This window comes from Glycine max, chromosome 6 (assembly GCF_000004515.6).
Source record: "Glycine max cultivar Williams 82 chromosome 6, Glycine_max_v4.0, whole genome shotgun sequence".
Lineage (NCBI taxonomy): Eukaryota > Viridiplantae > Streptophyta > Magnoliopsida > Fabales > Fabaceae > Glycine > Glycine max.
Window position 1 is genome coordinate 45,260,799 of NC_038242.2, and position 18,815 is coordinate 45,279,613.

The 18,815-nt window shown below is 34.7% G+C and overlaps 2 protein-coding genes and 1 non-coding gene across 3 annotated transcripts; 1 reads left to right on the top strand and 2 right to left on the bottom strand.

The window, feature by feature from the left end:
* Positions 1-4,010: 4,010 nt before the first annotated feature.
* On the bottom strand, positions 4,011-4,878 carry LOC100784253 (tubulin alpha-5 chain). Its single transcript, XM_026128765.1, has 3 exons — positions 4,868-4,878; positions 4,410-4,695; positions 4,011-4,325 (listed from the first exon to the last, which is right to left on the bottom strand). Exons 1-3 carry the CDS (start codon positions 4,876-4,878, stop codon positions 4,011-4,013), a joined length of 612 nt encoding a protein of 203 aa, XP_025984550.1.
* Positions 4,879-5,016: 138 nt separating this feature from the next.
* On the top strand, positions 5,017-17,507 carry LOC100784785 (10 kDa chaperonin, mitochondrial). The gene is made up of 4 exons (XM_041016177.1): positions 5,017-5,171; positions 9,393-9,477; positions 9,961-10,100; positions 17,474-17,507. The coding sequence occupies exons 1-4, from the start codon at positions 5,017-5,019 to the stop codon at positions 17,505-17,507; spliced, it is 414 nt and encodes a 137-aa protein (XP_040872111.1).
* Positions 10,463-10,641, bottom strand: MIR166L (microRNA MIR166l). Its single transcript, NR_126688.1, has one exon. It is a non-coding gene; the product is annotated as a microRNA MIR166l (primary transcript).
* Positions 17,508-18,815: the final 1,308 nt, after the last annotated feature.

An 18,815-nucleotide genomic window follows, 5' to 3' on the forward strand; every position in this document is an offset into this window, starting at 1 on the left:
CATCGTTGCCAAATTTGCGCACGTTGTTGAAGGTCGTATTTTTACATTGGTGCTATCCAGGCCACCGATGTAGAAATTACATCTTCTAAGTCGGTCGTCCCTTGGTAAACGATGTAGAATATGTCTGTTTCTACATCGGTGCTGACGTTAGAAATGATGTAGAAATATGGAGTTTCTAAGACAGTGCTAACGTCAGCACCATCTTAGAAACTCCATATTTGTACATCGTTCCTGACGTCAGCACCAATGTTAAATGTTGAATTACCTGCAAATAAATTTTAGATAAATTAAATCAATATTACGATATTATCAATATTGCTAATAATCAATAAGTATTATTATATAATATTAAAATCAATATTTATAATTAGAAAACTATTTTATATGTTACTAATAATCAATAAATATATTTATTGATTATTAGTAACAAATAAAATAGTTTTCTAATTATAAATATTGATTTTAATATGAAAAGTTGCGTATTTATAATTACAATATTATCTAAGTAATAATCAACAAATATAAATAAACATTCATAAAACTAAGTATATACTTGCTCAATTGAGACAATGAAGTATACCGAAATTAAGAAATGAAGTATACCGAAATGTTTCATGTAGTACTAGCTTGTAGGACAAAGCTATCTTGGAACTAAGTCATGAAATTAAGAAATTAAAGTTTTCTAAAATAAAAATTCTCTGAATGAAACAAATGAGAGCAAAAAGAATTTTTCTATTTTCTGCATGAAGCACAACCTGGTCACACCCTCCAAGCAATAAACAATGAGTTTGACTAAATAGGAAGCAGATCGTGGTCCTTGTCTTTAGGCATTATCTTCTAATTTTCAAAGACATTATAAAAGAAGTCAATAACTGGCATATGCAAAGCAGCTCTAGGCTAATTAAGAGAGAAAATTTAAGTGCACTTACCTGCATATTACCAATCAGCAATCCGAAAAGAACCAATCCAAGGGTTGCAACAACAATGGCGAACATTATTTCTCCAACAAAAGTGCTAGTAAGAAGACCTTGTCCCAAAGAACTACAACCAACATCATCAATCAAATCAGAGAAGTATGGTATTTTTTTTTTAATAATCAAGTATGATATTAGTAAGTATAGTTTTAGATAATCAAAATTGATAACCATTTATCTTTAAAATTAATTGGAAATTTTGCAGTTTACACCTGCAACTTTTTTCATTTCCAAAATAGTTTACAATTAAAACTTTATTAAAAGAAATTACAAAGGAAAAAGCTTATCAAAATATATTTTTTCTAAACTCCTTAAAAACAATGAAAGCTAAGCATGCACTAATTGAAGGCCCAGTTGTTAGTGTTTTCTTAAGAAAAAATTACTTTTTTAGAAAAATACTAATTTACAATGACATGCACTTTTTATTTTTATTTTTTCCTCTGTTGTATTCTACACTAGTACTCGTTGTGTTAAAACTTTGCAAGTTGCAGGTAAAGATTGGGAATTTCTTACAAGATTCTGTGTCTCCCTCTCTACCAAAACAAGCTCTGAGGTGTGTATCTTTTTGGTGTTGGCAGCAACTAGGGTGGTTGCAGCATGCTCATTTATATCAGACACGGACAGTGCTGTGTTCGTGCTCCCACTCTTTCTAAAGGCTACTACAGACAACACTTGAGGATGGGTCTTATTAGGAGTTAAAGAGGTAGCTTTTCCCAAAACATACAAAAATCAAACACAAAAGTCCAAATATAAATCTATTTAATGGTTGGTTTGATATTTAATATTGTTTAACAATAGAATTCCAAAGCAATAAGAATCTATTTCAACATCATTAAATAATATTTGGTTGCTCAAAAAAGTAGAATGAAATAATAAAAACATAATCAAACAGAACATGGATGCCAAAACATCATTATACCAAGAGGGGTCACAATAGAGTTGTGCAAAAGCAATCAAACTAGGATCAGATGAGAAGGTACCAACCAATAGCATATGACATTAAATGACCTTATGTGTGAATTATTCAGCAGAATCAAGTTGCAAGTGAAAAATTGAAATGAGAATAGATATAACTAAATGGTTAAAAGTATATTAATATAAAATGATATATGAGTAATAAAGTACATGCTTGTTTAGTGTTGTGTTATTCAATAAGAATTATAGAATCTTACCTTATTCTTTCATTTTATTTGTTTCTTTAAAAGATAAATCACTCGTTAAAATAATTAAAAAAAATTATGAATTTGCAGAATAATTAAACTTAATTTAATTTTATATAAGTTCTTAGATTGTAATTTCAGTGTTATGTTACTGGTGTACAGTAAAAAGAAAAGGATATATTACCATGTATTTTATTAGTTTTAGATAGTAATAATTTACTTTCTAAAAACACATTTTTTAATTTAATCTCAAATGATTGAATCAAAATTAACTGCTAATAAAATCTCAATTCAAATTTTGTAAATGGAAAAAAAATAATTAAAAAAATCCTATTAAAAATAATCATTCAAATTTTTTAACAAAAATTAATTATCAATAAAATTCATGATACTTCGTTCCAATAATTTGTTACATGATAGAATCAAAGAAATGATAAACTAATAGACCAATTCAGCCAAATTAAAACTACCTCACCTGATTGTAATTGAAGTTTACGTCAGTCACAATGTAGGTAGGCGCATACCTGAATAAAAAGATTAGAAATTGAAGTATATAAGCTACTTTTATTAGTCTAATAATTGAGTAAACAAAAAACAGCAGCTTGAATTCATCACATGACATACCCATAGAAAGGAAGAGTGTGATTATGGAATGGCAGAGCAGTTGTCCTCACTGGATAATGATATGGCTGCACATGATTAATGGCTGGTGGTGGACCTGATGCATTGTTAACATTCTTCACTATTCCACCATTGGATCTCCCTGCGGATAGCATCACAATGTTAGACCTTCATGATGTTCATAATCACCAAAAAGGCCTACTCAATTAATCACTCAAGTAGTGTAGTTGAAAATGATTTTTCACATAAACTGAAAATGTTACAGTCCATATACATACATTACTCAATTGATTTATAGTAAGAATGATTTAGATATAATGACATGAGGTTTAATTTACAAAAAAGAAAACATGTAGTTTCTACTAAAGTAGCTAAAAACGAAGATGAATTAATTTGTGTACCTTGTGGTTGCGGTGGAGGTGGTGAAACATTGGAAGAAGACCTTGGGCGATGAGCACCTAGGAAAGCAAGATTGCAATTCGCTCGACGGCCATTGATAGTGAGAGTTGTTGAATCCTCACAAGCCTTCTTGACAGCCTCAGCGTCCTTGAAAGTCACCTTTTATATATATATTTACCACAAAGATTACAACATTAATTGATTAACATTTATGATTACTATAGCTAGCTAGCTTTCAATATATGAATCATGAATTAATTAATTTAATTACTTACAAAGCCATAGCCTTTGGATTTGCCAGTGTTTTGCCTCTCTAATTCTGCACCATTCAGTGTAGCTAGTTGGACTTAGATAAAAACAGGGCAACCCAATGGCCTCTACAATAAGGATAAATTATTAAACAACTGGATCTTACATTAATTTTCAGTTGATGCAACACATCAAACATCTGATAGACGTCAAACACAGAGTAGCAAATTGTCCTGTCCAATACTTTTTTGAGTATATGATCAGCCTAAAAGACAGATCATTAAAATCAGTTTTAAGTCAGGTTGGATCAAACAATATACAATAAGTCTCTAGTCAAAGTAACCTGATTGCCAAAAACATATTTTACTCCACAAGGATTCCCAATATGGGGGCAAGTGACAGGTACTCCAATTTGATAAAAAAGGCAGGAGTAGGGATCAAATGTGAGTATTAGTAAATGTTAGTTCATGTTCACAGATAATCTGATGGTTATAGCCTCCACAACTCAAACAAGTTTTCAAACACAAATCTAGTGATGAATATTAGTAAATGTGAGTAAACATGACAATTGACACGAGAATGAGAGAAAATTATACCAATCAACAAATTAGACAGTCCTCTTAGTCTTGATGGTGGCAACAACAGTATTGACATCCTTAGGGACAACATCACCACGGTACATCAAGCAGCAAGCCATGTACTTGCCGTGCCTTGGATCACACTTGGCCATCATGCTGGCGGGCTTGAACACGGCATTGGTGATCTTCGGCACCCACAACTGCTCGTGGTAGAACTTAGCGGCAGAGATAATCGGAGCATAGGATGAAAGCATGAAGTGGATCCTAGGGTACTTGCCACCATCGACGGCGTTGAAGACGAGGAAGCCTTGTAGGCCGGTGCAGTTGTCGACGAGCTTACGGATGTGATCCAAGCACAGATCTATGATCTCTTTGCCAACTGAAATAGGGGAAAATAAAAATTAGGTTAGAGAAATTGAAATTGAAATTGAGGGAGGGAGGAACGAAATGGTGTAGTGGCCGCTGGCGAAGTTGCTGGCGGCGTCTTCCTTGCTGGAGATGAGTTTTTCGGGGTGGAAGAGTTGACGGTAGGTGCCGCAGTGGACCTCGTCGATGACGGTGAGTTCGAGGTCGACAAAGACAGCACGGGGGACGTGCTTGCCAGATCTAGTTTCACTGAAGGTTTTGAAGGCGTCGTGGGCTACATCGAAGGTGGAGTCAGAAGGCATCATGTCGTCGGGCTTGATGCCATGTTCGAGGCAGTAGAGTTCCCACCTGGATCCACATGACGACCTAGAAAGCCTCCACGAGGACAAGCTCAACAGCGTTGGAAAGCCTTCCCGACGAGAAACAAACGACACAAAATGAGTGAGGTAGGGTATAGTGCGATTGTGCGAGAGGGAAAAAGATTTAATCCCACTACTAGAAAAAGTAGTTTTCACAACACAGCAACGACATCGGTCAAAAATAACCGCTGTAGTATAACACGCGGTGGTAGTTTCGTAATTATCAGTTAAAAAACAACAACGGTGTTGTAGATGCCCGTACTCGAATAAGAAAGCTGAAACTTCCACAACGTTTGTTTCATGGAGACCGATGTGGTGTGCACGACATGTAGATGGTCACGTGACACTTAGTGACCTCACTCGCGTTACTGTGGACCTCACTCGCGTTTCAGACCTCACCGATGACCTAGCTTCTTCGCTCAATTGCCCTACACAACTTTCATCACTGCTTCAGTCACCTCTTCGGTACTCTCCCTTCCGCGCCGACAAGCACACCCCGTGACTCAAAGGTGAAACGTATTTGGCCGCTGTTCGTGAGAGGCTTGAGAAGTTACAATAAACCCCATAATCATCCTCGAAGAAGGCCAAACTGAACCCTAGCCTTCTCATCTTGTAAGGTTTCTTTTTTCCTCTCTTTGATTTTTCTATGTGTTTCGTTTTCTACTTTCTTATTAGCTTTATCATAAGTTAGTTTTAGCTTTTGGACAAGAGCATGTGTAGAACCTTATGTTTTAGCTTCTGAATGAGAAGTGTGCAAACCATAAAATGACAGACATTGAGGGTTAGATAAGCTGCAGAAAAATAAAGGCTAAAAGAAGATGTCATTTTCTGTCACTCAAGGACGGGCACTGCCTGTTGCTCTATTTGAGCCCTTGTTTGGTGTTTTCCCTTTGTGTAATCATTCAAAGACATGCGATTATGCTCCATTATCCATAGCCATTTGGGTTTCTCAAGCCTCAATGTCTTCAATTTCGTCCTTACCTACCTAGGGCTTCTATCACAATTTCTATCAGAACATCCAACCTCTATCTTCTGCCTAACCATATCTGCATATTTTAGGATTTGCTATTATATCTGATTTCTGGATCCGGGTATATTTCCTCTTCCTTAATTTGGTTATGTCATGATGTGTTCTTTTTCTCTTAGTAATTCCCCCTTTCAATGAGATTTATTCCTTTCTGATAAAAATAAAAACTAACTAAAGTATATATAGAAATTAAAGCCCAAAACTGGTTTCAAGTTTTGGGAGGTGGACACCATGTCTGTGTTCTGGTAAAGAAGATAACATTTTCATCATTCATAAGTTTCTGAAGTTGCAGATATAGGTATATAGATCTGGGGGTTGTTTTCGGTTTGAGATTTTTATATTATTTTAATTTGCTGCATAAAAAAATTTGGATCTCAGTACCCAATCACACAAGAAAGAGTAAACGGATCTAGCATGAAAGTTACTAATGTACTATATGTGTAAGAGCTGCAGTATGCTACTCTGTACTCTAGGATATAGGGCATCATCCCACAGAGTTCCTTTCTCTTGTTCCTGTTTGTTGTTGCTTTTCTTTATTTAGAAAAAAATTAATAAAAACGATAAAACAAATGTCTCAATTTTTTTGTGAATTTTATCATATGAGGATTTATGGATTTAGCAGTTAGCACACCAAAGATGTCTTTGACTGGTCTGGTCTGGTTTTGGTTTCTTCATCTCTTTCTCTAGGGTGGATTTCTGTGGATTTGATCCTGGATTTAGGGTAAAGATGGTTCTATTGTCATTTTTGTGGTTTTTCGGATTCTGATTATTAGTTAATTAAACTTTGAAGGCAGGTTGTTAGATTAGGGCGGCGCTGGAATTTCTGCCTTTCTAAGTTTGTTCCTGTAGCGAGTCCTCTCTTCTGCAGCGATGAATGCTGAGATAACAGTGAAAAACAAATTTAGAATAACATTTGGAAAATATTCTTTTCTTTTTGTTTGGCCTAAATTATACTTTTGTTTTTTGAATTCTTTATAATTCACCAATCAATAAGCAATATATTGCATAGTACTTTGCTTAGAAATATGGCTGCTTACTCTGCAGAAGCCACTTTCTATTTATAAATAATCACATGATTATTAGGTTTCAGATATTATACCTATTCTGCATGTTTGTAATATGTTTATAGGTTTAAAAAGTTCAGGTTGTCTTTGGTATAAGCTGTGTATGTCCAATTGAATTCTTGAACGAAAAACTCAGCTTAGACACACGTAAAATTGTCATCTTAATAGTGTAGCTTAGGTAAATCATGGAAAATATAAGATGAAATGGGAGAAATTTTATGAATAAAGGATGCACCCTTTTTGAAATTGGACATGGATAAAATTGTGTGGCATGCTTTTATCATATTGTATTTGAATGGATCAGAATCCTTTAATCTTCAGGAGCTTTATCTTCGTCATAATAACATTGTTTTGTCATCTCCTCTTTGCCCAAACATTCCTTCTCTTTTGATCCTTGACCTTTCCTATTATAATATGACATCATCAGTCTTTCCTATAATAATATGCCCATCTTGATTGAAGCATCTCAATATGATGCTTTTTAAAATTAAAGTAAGTTTTATCAAGATTTTTTAGCTTCTTTGGTTATATGCCCAACTACATAGTAGTTTTTGTGTTGCTAGCTTAAGTTGACTCGAATTAGTAGCTTTACTTGTATAACCAAACATATAGTTAATTGAGTGTATATATACCTATATGGGGTAGTAATTGTAGGTTTGCTGTGTTTTGAAAAGGCTTTGTAAGTAAATCAAGGTTATATAATATAACTTGGTTTGGGTGTCATTCATAACAGAGCTTTTATATCTTAAAACATTTGTTTGGGTGAACATTCCAAATTATAAAACTCAACTTTAAAATATTCCAAAGTTTTAGAAAGTATGCCACAGAAGCAATAGGAGCTAACAATGCTGCAATAAAAGTAATTCAATCTGGTTTCATGCCTTGATTTTTCATGTCATCAAGGGAAAAAACACTTTTCATTTATTCATAGGAAAAAAATAAGTGATGAATGGACTGTATCTTTATTGTTTGATTATCTATGCTCTTAATCTTATATCCATGACCTATTTCTTTTGTGGCACAGATAGTTGAAGTTGTTTGCTGCAGGTTGACTCCACTACAGTCAAACCTATATAAACATTTTATACAATCCAAAAATGTAAAGTCCATTTTTTGTTGAGCCATTTTTTTTTTCATATATAAGGTGTTTTACTCTGTTGGGAATTGATAGAAACAAGATTATCAAAACCGAATTGATAAATCCATGTCCTCAATCACAGGTTAAGCGGGCAATTACTGAAGAACTGAAGCAATCAAAGATTTTGGCCTACGTAACAGCTCTCAAAAAGTTGTGCAATCATCCAAAGGTATGATCTGGATCTTTTTTTGACCAGAAATTAAAAAAATCTAAACATAATTTACCCAAACTATATATATATATATATATATATATATATATATATATATATATATATATATATATATATATATATATTATTTTATTAGTTTCCAAATTAGTCAAAAGGGATGAGGATAAGCTGATATATAATTTATGTAGTTATAAGGAAACAATATTAATGTGAGGCACTCATGCATAGAATGAAGTACAATACATTCCCCCAGGACAAAGTGTCACCAGAGATTATGAGCAAGACATGAGAGCCTGTCTAGGGACAAAGCTAGTGTTTTTTAGTTAAATTCATGCATTGTATATGCTACTTTTAAAATTCGGATTGGATTCCCTTCAATGCCTTCTTTTTCAAGATCCCCCTCATTGTGATAACAGAAGATGAAATAAAGAACACATGGTGCTGAGTAATAGTGTTCCTCACAAGGCACCGACGACAATGAGGATGACAAAGAATTGGTCCAGGGTGCATGAATATTACACATAGATTCTGTTTATGCTCTTATTGAAGTGGATTTGTTTTTATACTCAATTCACTATTCAATTAATTATACCTTCTTTTCTTTCCCACCACAAAGAAAAGATTATCTCATCTTCATGATATATGTCTACCTTTTATTGCTGAATGGTTCTTTTCATCATTTGCTTCTGAGGTGATAAACAATTACACACATCAAGCTACATATATACACCAAAGTCATTGCCTGGTGGTGTTACCCCACCTTTTTAGCACTACTTGTCATTTCATTAGTTGATCATAACTTTTTAATTGAACTGATGTTTAAGTATATTCTCATGGAAATCAAAACTAAAGTAGAAAACAGGTTAATTGACAGAAAGCTGAAACATTATTGAAAGCTGAATGGACTTTAGAAGAGGGATGTTAGAAAGACCTAAGAGGCATAGCAGCTAGTTGTAGATAAAGAAAAGAATTTCACATATGATAGGTTTTCACTATTGATGCTTTCATTCAGCTTTCTTGTCCACGTGAAATAAACATTCCCACAGGTCTGAGGGCCTGTGATTAGCCAACTTATTTGTTACTAATATATTTTCATAGCTATCTTATCTCCCTAAAATCTTAATCTTCAATTAATACTACACCAGAAAACTAGACAGATTTGCTTTGTGCCGGAGAACATGCTTCTCTGTCTCTGTTGAGTGAATGTATGAGAGACAAAAATAGGGAAACACAAAGAAGCTAGAAGTCATTTTGAAAAGATAACCGTTTGTTTAAAAAAAGCTAGAATTTTCAATCGGGTTTTGGTGGAGAAAATTGTGCCTCCATCAAAGACCAACGCTGGCATTTTGTTACCCGAGAAATCCTCCAAGGTTTACTCTCCCAATCCAATTCATTCATACCCTTTTGAATTCCTCCTTTTGGGTCTTCGATTTTCATCTCAAAGTTTCATCTTGGCTTGATTTGTTCAAATTTACTTATTCCATTTGCACTCCTTTTTTTAGGGGTATTTAAGTTCTCCAATTTTCTGTGTGTGATATTGTGATATGATATCGTACCCAGGTGGGTACTAATTAAGCCGATGCCTGCTGTTCAATTTTTTTTCTTTTGGATTGTGATCCTGTGGTTCTTTGTATTGTAGAGTAGTTGTCTTAGTGTATTTCCAATAACAATTAAATTTGATGATTTTGAGTTTTGTTGGTTGAAATGGTCAAAGTCTTTACCAAGTTAATGTTTCAGTTTCTTTAGACTGATAATTGACAATTTATCATTGCAAATCATGCATATTGTGTTAAATTCTTGATTTGTTGAAGTGCATTTGCTGAGTTGATGTATTTTTACATGTTTTTCTTTAGCTAAATTCCGAAAAAGTTATTGCTGTTGGCCCTGGCTTTCACAGTAAGAATGGGAAGCTAATTCCTGTGGCTGTTAAGGAAGGTGATACTGTTCTTTTGCCTGAATATGGGGGAACTGAGGTGAAGCTTGATAACAAAGAGTATGTGTTTTTTTTTTTATATGTTTTATTTATTAGTTTATTTTATACCCTCATTCAATTCTTCAACTTCATCCTGAAGTTTAATATGGTAGATATAAATGTTTGAATGGACTATAATTATTCTTGAGGTCCTATATTTTTGTAAAGAAATTGTTTCTTTTCATGATTTCACTTAAACTTTGATAGTTTTGCCTACATGATGCCTAGAAGATTCATTTCTTGTTACAAAGTTGATCCCTTCAGGTCTAAGTGAGTAACTGTTATTGTGTGTGTCAGCAAATTAAGAGAAAGATGAAAGGAAGAGAAAGCCTTACCATAAGGGCATGCAAGAAAGATATGAAATGGAGAGAAAGAAACTGAAAGGAATAAAAAACAAAAGTTGGATGGGGGAAATGAAGCCTGGTCCCAGAATCAATTTTTTTTTTTTTTTTGGTGTTAAGAGGGTAAATTTCCATTGGAAACTTTCACTCATCTGAGTACTCTCCTCCTCCATGACCTCGAGCCAGACAACATTCCTCTCAACCTCACCTTTGCAAGGAAACATCTCAAGTTCTCAACCACACACATGACATGTGTGTGTAGAGAGATCCTTCAAAATAAAGAGAGAACCTAGCTAGGTACGTAGCTACACCTATGATCTTGTGGTTTGAAGTTTGAAGTATAAACAAATGAAGGAAGTACTTTTGAGTGGAATGAAGTATAACCAAATTAAAAAAAAAAAAAAAACCCTTCCTTGAGAGTCAATCAGATCCATTTCCAGCTGAACCAAAATTGCAAAATCTCACACACCCACTACACAAAATGCTGAAAAGTATACAGTTTTATCTGTAATAATTAAAATCGAAATCCATAAGGATAAATATATATACCACTGACATGAATTATACAATCAATCAGCATGACGACATATCAATGCTATACGCATTAATATAGGAATAAAAGTACAAGTTTATATTATTAATAATTAATAATGTTCAATGAAACATGGAGAGGTAATTTTAAAAATAAATAATATAGCACTGATAGTGTATTTTTTAAAAAGTTATGTAAATATTGTTTTTAAAAGTTAATATTTACTCAATTCTTGACGTTACGGAGGAGCCATATGTATGCATATGACTTACTTCAAGAGTGAGCATAAATATCTCTTTAGGATTTCAGTTGTTCATTTTGTCCTGGAGTTTAATTTGAAAGTTGATTATATGGTTGTGTTGGTGAGATTCAATGTTAAAATGTAGTTTTCATCAGTTTGTTTATCCATGTATATGCGTGTTTATTCACTGTCTCCCTTATGTTTTTTAATTAAAAGCTTCTGCAGAAGTACTATCCCACCTGAAAGGTAAAAAGAATAGTGCTTGCTATCAGTACCAGGACCCTAGTTGTGCTTGTCTACCTTTTCAACCTAATCATATTATAGTATAGCTGCTAGCTAGTTGTGCAGTTTATTCTTTACTGTACTTCTACATTGAAATTTTTGTAGTGAATGATACAAATATAATGAATATATGATAAAACTTAAAAAAGCCTTGAGATTTATTGGACAACATAAAGATGCAGTTTCACAAATATTTCTAGTGTTTTTTTTTTAAATCAGAATTTAATATAAGTATGATTTTGATAATATGCTTAATAAAGGTTTAAGTTTCTATTAAATGTTAACTTGAATTATTGAGGTGAAATTTCAATTTTGATGGAAAAACAACACCAAAAATATATATAAAATTATATTTAAGTTTTGTCTTTTTTCTTGAACTGATCACAAACACAGTGCAATTTATATTTATATTTTTATTTCTGTCTTCTTCTAAGTTCTAAACCCAATTCTAAAGGGGAGAATCTACAACCAAACCAAATGATTAAACTCAACAACAAGAAAAGAAAAGTAAATAAAAAAAGGAGAAAAAAAGAGAGATTGTTTTACAAGTCTACCTATCCATTCCTAAGTTACTTTTTATATAAAGATGTGATAATATTTGACTTTCACCTTCTCGATGGCTCATGGACCATGTGTTATTAGTGGCTAGTGTGCATGAATTGTATTCTTAAGTCCAATTACATAAATTCTTATTTTAAGATTTGACTTCATTTTAAACTCATTTTTTATCTTCATAGTCCTCCATCACATGTCTTGGGTTGTTATTTGTGCTCCAAAATGTAAGGGAGGTTTGGGATTGAGGAAGATGATGGAAGCTAATCTTGCCTTTATGATGAGGGCTATTTGGCAGTTATCCTCTTATGAGATGTCCTATGTTCAAGAAATGTTAGAGAGAAATACAGATGTGGTTATGGGAATAAACTTTCTTTTAGACAAATCACAAGAGTTTAGCAAGTTTTGGCAAGATATTTGTGCACCTTGGGAAATTTTTAAAAGAAATATAATATGTGGAATTGGGAATGGTCAATTAACAATATCCTTTTGGCTTGAGTAGGTGGCTACCTTACCCTCTGGTTGACTTGGTATCTAAGTTACCAGCACCACTAGTTTTAATTTCAGGATGGTGATATTAACACTAATGAGTATTTGTTTTAATTTCAGGTTCCTATAAATGCTGCTGGTTTGATCAGATATAGGTGGCGCCACCCCTTTTTTGGTAAAATTATCGTCCATCTCATGAATATGATAATATATAGCTCACTGCTGCAGCTATGAAAGATTGGAGGTACTAATTTTAAATGTTTTATTCTTCTATAACTGTTTTTAATTGAGAATATATGAGGTTAATTGACAGGTATGAGCTCTTCTTGCATTCCAATATACACTGTTGTGCCCAAACTTGCACTAAACAGTTAAAAGCCTAGACAGAAAACTATGGCAGTATATATTTGAAATCCTTTATTTTCAACATATGAAGTTTGGACTGTTTCCTTTATTGAAACTCACTACACTTTTTTTTTTCTTTCATTTTTCCTTTTATCGTTTGATTAAATATCTTAATTATTTACTTTAAATTAAATATGCAGATACTGGAAGGACTTCTTGAACTACTAGAGAATAAAGAATGTGCTCACTGGAAAGCTAAGTATGTATCTGGCTGGATCTAAATGATCCAATTTTGCCTTTGAATGTCAGAAACTGCATGCAGTTAGCTTGATACTCCCCAGAAATACCGGTATTTTGTGACTGATATTGCTCATACCTAAACAATGATCCTTAGCTTTGACCTGATATATAGCCTACTTAATAACTCAAATTTTTCATAATAGCTAAATGAAAACCACAGACAGTTTCACGCATGATGTATCATTTACAATAAAGCCTTCTTTATGCTTATGCACCCTTTTTCTTTTGTTGAGTACTTGCTGACGAGGTTAGCATTAATATTTGTAAAAGGCCAGTCAATTATTATGGATTTGTATTACGAAAATTCTGAACAATTGATTTTTGTTCTAACAGTTATTAGTTTCACACTCTTATACATATTCAAAATGCTATTGGTAGAAGAAAGTTTAACCAACCTTCATTTTTATTAATTACATTTTGTTGGAGTTTAGTATACAAATTTATTTGTAACTTTTATGTCAGTCAGTTACAGTTCCTATTTACATCCTTAATTACACGATTCTTCATACCTTGTGCTTGAGAACTAGAAATAAGCTCTGATATATTGGATATTATGTGTTTATTGTTTGTAGGTAGTTGCTTCTGAAAAATAACCTAGAACCAATGAATTTTCTCATGTACTGAGGAGTTGAATCTACACTGCTGTCTTTGCCTTGCCATTACTGTCGTCACAGTCGTAGTTGTTATTTACCATATTTTTGAGGTTTGTATTTCTTTGACTCACAACAATGATAATTGAATGCTTCTTTATACATGGCGTGATGTATTATATAACTAAATTATGACCATTGTGAGTGAACCTTAGTTTCCCGTTTGAGATTCTATACATCGATTAATACAGATAGTTTGTATTAATCGGTGTATTGAATCTTGAATTGTCCGTTTGGATAGTTTGGGAAGAATCTTTTTTATAGTAGATTATTATGTATAGGTTAATTTTCTTTTCTTAAATTTGTCAACATTTCGGTATACTTCATTTCCCTTTGTTCTCTGAGTGCATACTTGAATGTGGTGGATAACAATACATCACCGCTTTCATCTTGTGTACTTGGGGACTTAGGCGAAATGCTGCCAAAATTTTGTCAAATTTAGAAAAGACAATTAACTTGTAGTATTCAATCTACTATAAAAAAAATTACTTCCTGAATGGGATAGGGCCACACCTTTACTTAGAAAAGTGAGATGTCGCATGCATGTTACATAACTTCATAAGGTTGTGCAGCAAACAGACAACATGGATCGAAGTTGGATGAGAGCATCACGCATCACTGCTGAGTATGGGACTGGGGTGGAACAGTTTCTCCAATTTACCGAAATGCATGCCCCCTCCTTACGCGGCAAATATTTTTGTCCATGTGTAAAATGTGCAAATGGTAGACACCAGACGCTAAATGAAATAAGATCACATCTAATATGTCACGGGATGATTCAAAATTACACAAACTGGATATGGCATGGGGAATTGCCAGACAATCCAACATTGTCTCACACCGAGGCAGTCGATGTAGATACGGGTTGTCGTATAGAAGACATGATTCGCGACCTAGGGCAGGATGGTTTTCGGCAAGCACATGCTCCTTTGTATAACAAAATAGAGAATGATTCAAAGACTCCTTTGTATTCTGGGTGCACAACATTCACAAGGTTGTCTGCGGTCTTAGCTTTGGTCAACTTAAAGGCACGATTTGGCTAGAGTGACAAGAGCTTTACTGAATTGCTAGTGTTATTGAAAAAGTTGCTTCCTGAAGATAACACATTGCCAAAAAGTCAATACGAGGCGAAGAAGATCTTATGTCCAGTGGGAATGGAGTACTAGAAAATCCATGCATGCCCAAATGATTGCATATTGTATAGAAATGCGTATGCAAAAATGCGCACATGCCCAACATGTGGTGTATCCCACTTCAAGGTCAACAACCATGAAGAGAGTGATGTTGCAACCGCAGAGAACAGTCATCCAGCAAAGGTTTGTTGGTATCTTCCAATAATACCAAGGTTTAGGCGATTGTTTGCTAATAGATACGATACAAAATAGTTGATGTGGCATGTTGAAGGCAGAAAAATTGATGGATTGCTCCGACATCCGGCTGATAGTCCGCAATGGAAGGCATTCGATTCTTTGTATCATGATTTTGGGAATGAGGCCAGAAATCTAAGGCTTGGTCTTGCCTCTGATGGAATGAACCCTTTTGGTAACTTAAGCACCAGTCACAGTTCATGGCCTACTTTGTTGATGATTTATAACCTTCCTCCTTGGTTGTGCATGAAGCGGAAGTACATAATGCTTTGTATGATGATAGCAGGACCAAGACAGCCCGGTAATGATATTGACGTGTATCTAACTCCGTTGATTGAAGACCTACGAACAATGTGGGAACACGGGGTATGTGTTTGGGATGGGAATTTGTAGGAGACCTTTAGGTTGCGTGCAATGGTTTTTTGTACCATAAATGACTTTCCAGCATATGAAAATTTAAGTGGTTACAGTGTGAAAGGCCATCATGCATGTCCTATATCTGAGAAAAATACAAGTTTCGTCCAACTAAAACATGGAAAGAAAACAATATACACAAGACATCGAAGATTTCTGAACCAGTTCCATCCATATCGACGATTGAAGAAAGCTTTCAATGGATCTCAAGAAAATGAAAGTGTGTCAAAACCATTACAAGGTAAAGAAGTACATGATCGTGTGAACGACATCATAACTATCTTTGGGAAGACGTAAAAAAAACAGTAGTGAGACAAACATCTGGAAGAAAAGGTCCATTTTCTTTGAGCTTCCTTATTGGTCTGATCTTGATGTTAGACATTGTATAGACGTCATGCATATGGAGAAAAATATCTGTGATAGTTTAATTGGAACCCTTCTTAACATTAAAGGCAAGACAAAGGATGGTTTGAAGTATCGTCAAGACTTGGTTGACATGGGTATACGGGAGCAATTACATATCCAATAGCAAAAGGTTCGCGAACATATCTACCCCCAGCATGCCACACAATGTCAACAAAGGAAAAAAGGAGTTTTTTTCATTGTTTGTGGAATGTCAAAGTCCCTGAAGGATACTCTTCAAATATCAACAGCCTTGTATCCATTAATGATCTTAAATTGGTTGGCTTGAAATCTCATGATTGTCATGTATTAATGCAACAACTACTGCCTGTAGCAATTCGGGGAATCTTGACTGACAAAGTTCGGGTTGCCATAACTCGTCTATGCTTTGTTTTTAATGCTATATGTAGCAAATTCATTGACCCTGCAAGATTGGATGAATTGGAGAACGAGGCTGCCATTGTCCTTTGTCAGATGGAGATGTACTTTCCTCCATCATTTTTCGACATAATGGTTCACTTAATTGTTCATCTAGTCAGGGAGATCCGGTTGTGTGGTCCTGTATTTTTATGGTGGATGTATCCAATTGAACGGTACATGAAGGTGTTAAAGGGGTATACCAAGAATCAACACCGACCAAAAGCTTCGATTGTTGAAAGGTATGTTGCTGAAGAATCTCTTAAGTATTGCTCGCAGTACATTGAAGCTGCTAAATCTGTCGGGGTACCTAAACCTCGTCATGTGGCGACACTAGGGGGCAAGGGTACACAAGGCTACAATGTTGTGACAATGACTCGCCACGAGATCTCACAAGCACATCTATATATATTGAATAATGCAGCAGAGGTCATTCCATACATAGATGCCCACAAAAAAGAAGTCACCGCACTTAACCCAAAATTCAACATGATGAGGGTTTTGCAAGAGCACAACAGAACTTTCATGAAGTGGTTTAGACACACAATATTTGCTGATGAGGCTACTTCGAAAACATTACGATTGTTAGCTCTTGGGCCAAATCTAAATGTTTCGACGTGGCAAGGGTATCACATCAACAATTATTCCTTCTATACTAAGTCCCAAGATGAGAAAAGCTCGATGCAAAATAGTGGGGCGACTGTTGATGCTGATTCGGATCACTTTTGCAGTGCATCAGACAACAATCCTATTCGAGCATCTATGCATTACTTTGGAGTCATTGAACAAATCTGGGAACTTGACTATACTGGTTTTAGAGTGCCTGTGTTTAAGTGTAAGTGGATCAATGCCCGTACCGGTGTCCGACAAGATGAAATGGGATTTACCTTAGTGGACTTCAACAAGGTGGGTTACATGGACGAACCTTTCATTATGGCACAACAAGCATGACAAGTATTTTATGTCGAAGACCCTTGCGATTCAAGATATTCAGTGGTTCTACAAGGAAGATCTAGTGGTTTAAATGCCGCACATGATCCAATGATGCTTGATATTTGTGAGACACCACCTTTTTCGACAATTATGCCTAATATGAATGATTCACACTATGTTGACGATGTACACACAAATCGTAATGATCATGATGAAGGACTATGGGAGAACATTGTTACATAACTAATTCTTATCAATGACATGTAATAACCTTATGCCTTTTGTGTTTTGTATGATATTAATGTTCATATATTTCCTTTTCAGTAAGTTTATAAAATTAGTACGTTGTTGTTTATAACATACTTCTTTTTCTTTGACAGGTTCATGGCAACCCCACCAGCGTCCCCTCCGAAGTCAAATATTCAGTCACCAACGAAGTCTAGGAATACTAGAAAATCAACACGGCTACGGAGGTTGACTGTAAGAGCATTGGATCAGCCAAAACCAACTGTTTACGTGGATGCCGCAATTGGCCGAGGATCGGGTCCATTCAAAGAGAAATTCCACAATTATCTTGGGGTCGTGGCCAGAGAGAAAATTCCCATTGCACATAATAGCTGGAAAGATGTTCCAGACACGCTAAAGGACCTAGTATAGAATGACATTTTGGTAAGTGATTTTAATATTGAGTACATGTTGGTTTATTTGCTCATAAAATTGAATGGTATGCAATTTGTCAAACATTTACAAAACCCTTTGTAATGTAGGCAAAATTTGATATCCCAGAAGCATTGAATGCAAAGAAAAAGGTCATGTCCACCGTGGCCAGTAGATGGAGGCAATTTAAATGTAACCTGATGACTAGATTTGTGTATGGTAACTCTGAAGGTCAACATGAACATGATCCTCCGGTCAAATATGACGTAGATAAAGAAACTTGGGAGCAATTTGCTGCAAGCCGCAAAACTCCTAATTGGCAGGTTAGAGGTCAATATCTTTCAATGTTTCAAAAAATAAATTGGTGAATATAAAGCCAACTTAATCTTTGATGATTATTAAATAAATTGCTATATCACAGGGAATCAGGAAGAAAATGCAAGAGATTCAAAAATACAATGAATACCCCCATGTACTTTCTTGTGGGGGGTATGATTTGCTTGAAAAGAAGATGATGGACGAGAAGATGAAGAAAAGACAACATGACGCAATGACAACTGAGAATACACCAAACTCTGGGGATCCCCCATCTCTCATTCAAAGACATGCCAAGTGGGTGTTGGCACGCACTAAGCAATATGGACAGATGACATCTCATTCGGCACAAGAAATATCTGATAAAATTGTGAGTTGCTTGTTCCATTTCTAATACAATTTACTGAAATTTGAAATAATTGTTTGTTTTTGATAATTTTATGACTTGGTTGTTCAGATTGTAAGTTAATTGTACATTTATAATGTGCTTGATGCAAGC

Excerpts from the sequence above, each read along its gene's own strand:
- LOC100784253 (XM_026128765.1), bottom strand. Across the intron at positions 4,326-4,409 it reads TTTCGTTCCTCCCTCCCTCA|ATCCGTAAGCTCGTCGACAA; the intron begins ATTTCAATTTCA and ends TGCTTGGATCAC.
- LOC100784785 (XM_041016177.1), top strand. The coding sequence starts at position 5,017 with ATGTGGTGTGCACGACATGTAGATGGTCACGTGACACTTAGTGACCTC. Across the intron at positions 5,172-9,392 it reads CTGCTTCAGTCACCTCTTCG|AATTTTCAATCGGGTTTTGG; the intron begins GTACTCTCCCTT and ends AAAAAAAGCTAG. Across the intron at positions 9,478-9,960 it reads TACCCGAGAAATCCTCCAAG|CTAAATTCCGAAAAAGTTAT; the intron begins GTTTACTCTCCC and ends GTTTTTCTTTAG.